The sequence below is a fragment of the Colobus angolensis genome, unplaced genomic scaffold (assembly GCF_000951035.1).
Source record: "Colobus angolensis palliatus isolate OR3802 unplaced genomic scaffold, Cang.pa_1.0 Scaffold38, whole genome shotgun sequence".
Taxonomy (NCBI): Eukaryota; Metazoa; Chordata; class Mammalia; order Primates; family Cercopithecidae; genus Colobus; species Colobus angolensis.
In genome coordinates, this window is record NW_012117154.1 from 7,305,543 (window position 1) to 7,310,894 (window position 5,352).

Consider the following 5,352-nt stretch of genomic DNA (forward strand, 5'->3'; position numbering starts at 1 on the left):
CGCGGCCAGGCCCGGCATGGAGGAGGAGTGCCGGGTGCTCTCCATACAGAGCCACGTCGTCCGCGGCTACGTGGGCAACCGGGCGGCCACGTTCCCGCTGCAGGTACGCATCCGCCCGCAGCCCGGGCTTACGTAACCCGAGCCTGTGACCTTGGCGGGGCTGCCCGAGACGAGCCTCAGTTACCCGAGGGAGGCTTGGGAGCCGCGGGCAGAGCCTGGCGCTGGCGCCCGGGAGACAGGCGCGGGATGGGTCGCCCGCTCTGCTTGGCTTGCGGGGGCGGAAGCGGAGGGCTGAGCGCTCTGGGGGCCCCTGCGGGTGGGACGTGTCCGGCGTCGGGATGCACGGGTAGGCGGGAGCCCTGTGCACCAGCTGTGGCGCAGCCGCTCGTCCTCGCCCCTTCCCGCCGATCGGGCCGACTGCCGCGGGGGCGGGGGGGACGGTGAGGCTCCCGGAGGCGAAGAAATGCCGCAGAGCCCCAGGAGTCCCGGAGCAGTCACTGGAGCCGGGACCTTGCCCCGCTGGAACGCAGAGGCGGCCGTGGAGCTCGAGGCGTTAGCGCGCTCACCTGCTGGGCCCCTGTGGGTCAGAAGGTCGGGAAGAGGGAGGAAGACGAGTGAGGTCACGGTGCCCACGAGGGTGGACTCCACTCTTGGCCTGACCACGCCAGGAGGTGGCCAAAGGGAAGAGGGTGGGGCTGGGACTGCCTTGCACCCTCTGCCAGAGTGGCATCCCTGCAGGTGTTTGCTCTGACGAGGAAAAGCCCCAGAAAACAGTTCGGGACTGTGCGGATCGGCTTTAGGGAGCCACCTTTTAAAACGCGTTAGCCCACGGCTTCCTGGTTGCAGCTAAGTGGCCCGTGGAGGGGTAGGAGAGCCCTGGGTGCAGTGGCGTGGGTGTCACGCAGGGCCGAGGCAGAACCAGGACGACGGGCACTTCCTGGCCTTGTCGAGTCAGCAGGAGGGCTGGGGGTGACCTGCAGAGTGGTGGCTCTCCCATGCTGCTCACCTGTCGCCTGGTCCTTGGGGATGGGAGCAGGTATGCCCGGTCCCTGTGCTGGGCCCCGCGGGATGTAAAGAAGGGCCACCTGGGCACGGTGGGGCCTGCGGTGCGGGCTAACCTGGGAGGAAGGCAGGAAGCGGGGAGCAGAGCTTCGGTGGAATTTGAGGGCTGACCTAGGCATGCCCCCAGCAGGATGAAGCCGAGCAGAGTTGAGTGTGGAAAGGTAGGGGTTCAAGTCCGAAGTGAAGTGGAAGTCCTGTTGGGCAGGGTGCGGTGCTTCACAGGCAGTCTCATGTGAGCCCCTTTTCCAGCCAGCTGCAGGCAGACCTTGCCTGGGACAGTCAGGGTGCACAGGTTCTGTGGCCCCGGCTATTAAGCACTGCTCTGGGCCACTCCTAGCTTGAGGTGGGTGGCGGAGGTCACCACGGGCTGGTGGATTGCTTGGGCAGAGTCAGAAGTAGGACTGGGCTTGGGAAGAAAGGTGCAGGGTCCCTGAAGCAGGGGCAGCCAGGGAGTGTGGAACCAGGGAGCTCTGAAGACAGCGTCCACTGTCTTGGCAGAATTGTGCAGGTCCTGTAACGTCTGTCCCGTCCCTCCTCCCGTCCACCTCCTACTTCACTGGGCAAACTGTTTCCTTCTTTGACTCACTTGGGATATCCCAGCAATGTCCCTTGTTCTCTAACTTCCAGTGACTCAAGGGAGGGGTGTCCTCTGATTGCTCACCTCACGTGGAGCCTCGTAAGGATGGTGCTGCTCTTCCTACCTGGGGTCCCCCCAGTGCCCGGCGTCCTTACCTGTGGGCTCCACAGGGTTCCATGCAGGTGTTTTGCTCCCATCCCCCGATGTCCATGCCGGCTGGACAAGGAGAAACAACACGATGAGGGAGGGGCTGAGATGGCCGGCGGCCCAACCAGCCTGGACCAGCCTGGACCAGCCTTAGTGGGCACAGGAGGGACTGGGAGACAGAGCCTGGAAGTGGCCTTGGGGCTGGCGTTTGCCGCTTCCAACCGCAGTTCCAAGGGGAAGTGTCCCCAAAGTCTAGAGCTGCTCTTGCAAGAGTTTGTTCTTGATTTTGATCATCATTGTATGGCTTAGGACCCCAAAGCCTTGTTCACATGGCTGAATGTAGGGAAAGAAAACTTCGACACCGGCAGAACAGAGCCTCTGGCTGGGCCCCAGAGATTTGCCTTAGTGCTACTTGGAATGAGACTGGAGAATGCCTCAGGGGTGTGGCATGTAGCAGGGTGGCTGGAGAGGCTCCTTATGGGGACTGACCCAGGTGTCTGGGGGTCCCACCTCAAAGCAGGTGTCTCCTCATCTTGGAATTCCAGCTGAGGGATCTGGCCCTGGTTTCTGAGCCTTCCGGAGTCTCACCTGCAAACTAGGCACAATACCTGTTTGCAAGATAGCACCAGGGCTCCTTGTGTCCTTCATGCCAGACTCGGGGTATGCCCATTGCCAGGGAGCTGCCACTGCTTCCCTGTGAGTGTAGCACAGGTGTGTCACGACTGGACCATCTGCACGTCTGGACTTCAGAGCTATTCTCCCCAGCCGCTTTCTGCCAGGTCCTCCCCGTGTGTCGCTCTGCAGCCAGGAGGCAGCCTCCCTCCCTGGGCAGAGCAAAACCTTGAGCCTGTGTTTGGATTTTGTTTCTGGGCCTAAGCCCAAGGTTCATTTTGGTGGCAGAGAACTTAAGGAGGGAACATGTTGGCATGACCAGTGCTGGCAGGAGGTGCAGTGTGTCAGGCAGCATGATTTGGGTTTGCAGATTGAACGCAGAGGGCAAGGGCAGGCTCGAGGTCTGGGGGTGCATGGAGAGGAGCTGGGGGGCTGCCTGAGTCAAGCACAGACCTGCCCAAGGACAGGCCATGGGATGCGCCTTGGGGTGGGGCACTTCCCCGCTGCTCTGGCTTGGATTCTAGGCAGGAAGGAGTGGAGGGAACGAGTGGCCGCCCTTCCACGTTGGTGGGACTGTTGCCTCTTGGGTGTAGGAAACCTCAGGTTCTTCCAGGGCTGGGAGGTTTGGCTGTTTGGAGCGCCGGGTGTGTATGTGTGGAAAGCCTTCCCGGCTCATCAGTTCCGCAGCTCACGTGTTTGTATAGGCCTCACTGCGTGGGGGAGATCCCGGGGCCCTCGGGGCAGCTTCCCAACCCCCTTTGTCCTATTGCTTCCATAACCCTAAGGTACACAGCCGTAGGGTCATGTATGAGTTTGCTGGAGTGAAAATACCGTAGGCAGCCTTAGGGTCCTGTAGGAGTTTGCCCGGACTGCCATAACCAGGTGGCTCGCTGTAGCAGAAATTCACCTCTCACAGTCTGGGGGCCAGAAGTCTGAGACCAGGGTGTGGGCAGGGCCATGCTCCCTCCATACGCGGGTCCTTCCCCGCCTCATCCGGCTCTCAGTGGCCCCAGGCTTCTGGGGCTCATGGCCAAATCAGTCCAGTCTCTGTCTCTGTCCTCACGTGGCCTCCGCCCCGTGTGCTCTCTTAAAAGCACACTTGACCTGGGATTCAGGCCCAGTCAATCATCTGGTGTGATCTCGTCTTGGAATCTTACATCTGCAAAGATCCTTCTTCTCTTGCTTTCATTTTTTTTTGTTTTTGTTTTTGTTTTTGTTTTGTTTTTGAGATGAGGGTCTCACTCTGTTGCTCAGGCTGAAGTGCAGTGGTGCAATCTCGGCTCACTGCAACCTCCCCCTTCCAGGTACGAGCAATTCTCCTGCCTCAGCCTCCTGAGCAGCTGGGATTACGAGTGTGTGCCACAACGCCTGACTAATTTTTCTGTATTTCTTTTTAGTAGAGACGGGGTTTTGCCATGTTGGCCAGGCTGGTCTTGAGCTCCTGACCTCAGGTAATCTGCCTGCCTCAGCCTCCCAAAGTGCTGGGATTACAGGTGGGAGCCACCATGCCTGGCCCAAATATCCTTTTTCCAAATAGAATCCCCTTGACAGGTTTCAGTTAAACATACGCTTCGAGGGTCCAGCATTCAGTCTGGAAGGAGCCTTCCTTCCAGTAGGAGCCTTCAGAGAAATTTGAAAGTGGCACAAACCAAGGGGTGAATTAAAGGCCCAGAAGTTGATGACGTCAAGCTGTCCTTTTTGGAAACGAGGGGAGCAGCACAGCCATGAGTCTCCAAACTGGGCTGTGCGGAGATTGTCCTGAGTACATCGAAGGCCAGTAGCTGCCCTGTGGGGAGAGGCAAGCCTGTCCTGACCCTGTGCGTCCCGTCCAGGAGGAGAGGTAGTGGGCTCCTGCTGGCTGGGTGATGTCGGTGTCCTTCATCTGTCAGCGTCTGGAGCAGCTGAGGCCAGGCACCAGGCACTGCCGCCTCAGACATAAGTGACCCCCGTGCTGCAGGACCACAGTGCAGGTGTGCTCTCATAGGGCCGCTCCTGGGGAGGAGGTCATAGACATCAGGCATTAAATGATTGAATTCCATGGCTTTGTCAATCTAACTTGGGGCCTTAGCTCAAGATCCATTTAAATACCACATTGCAAAGACCAGAAGGCAAGACCATGGGACTCCCTGCAGCCCCCACCACAAGACGCTGTGAGGTGGCTGGCTCCGTCCGGGCCTCAATGCCATGCCTGCTGGCAGGCGGACTGTGGCTCAGACACCCCACATGAAGAAGCAGGGGGCTCCCTGCCCTGGAACCCTGGATGTCAGCACCTGCTCTGACTCCTACCTGCTGAGTGACGTTGGCAAAAGTAGCTGTGGCAGAGGTCGAGGGTTCCACCTGCTTACTGGGCCCTGCTTCTATGGACAGGAGTAGAAGCTGCAGAGCTTTGGGACCTCAGCACTTTAGCAGCTTGTGGACGCGAGCAGCGAGTCACCCCGGGCTCCCAGAGACGCACGATGGGGTCCCAAGGGGGTTGCTTGAGGGCCCTCAAGTCAGGAGCTGATTTCTATCTTCGAATATTTAAGAATCCCCAAGCCCAGGTGAGGCGGCTCACACTTATGATCCCAGTACTTTCGGAGGCCGAGGTGGGTGGATCACTTGAGCCTGGGAGTTTGAGACCAGCCTGGGCAACATAGCAAGACTCCATCTCTACAAGAAAAAAAAAGCTGGCTATGTGACTCACATCTGTAGTCCCACCTACTTGGGAAACTGAAGTGGAAGGATCACCTGAGCCCAGGAGGTGGAGGATGCAGTGACCTGTGATGGTGCCACTGCACTCCAGCCTGGGTGACAGAGTGAGACCCTGTCTCAAAAAAAAAAAAGTAAAAAATAAACATGTATGGAAATACAATGTATTTTTTTTTTTTTTTTGAGACAGAGTCTCGCTCTGTCGCCCAGGCTGGAGTGCAGTGGCCAGATCTCGGCTCACTGCAAGTTCCGCCTCTCGGGTTTAC

The 5,352-nt window shown here is 58.7% G+C and overlaps 1 protein-coding gene across 2 annotated transcripts in view; it reads left to right on the plus strand.

Moving 5' to 3' along the window:
• The window catches only part of PDXK (pyridoxal (pyridoxine, vitamin B6) kinase), a 38,799-nt gene continuing 33,447 nt past the window's right edge, over window positions 1-5,352 (plus strand). The window contains exon 1 of one of the 2 annotated variants that reach the window (XM_011954121.1): window positions 1-103. In XM_011954121.1, coding sequence (XP_011809511.1) covers window positions 17-103 — 87 coding nt within the window. In that variant the 5' untranslated portion in view covers window positions 1-16. The remainder of the gene's footprint in view (window positions 104-5,352) is intronic. The other variant, XM_011954122.1, reaches the window with a different exon arrangement.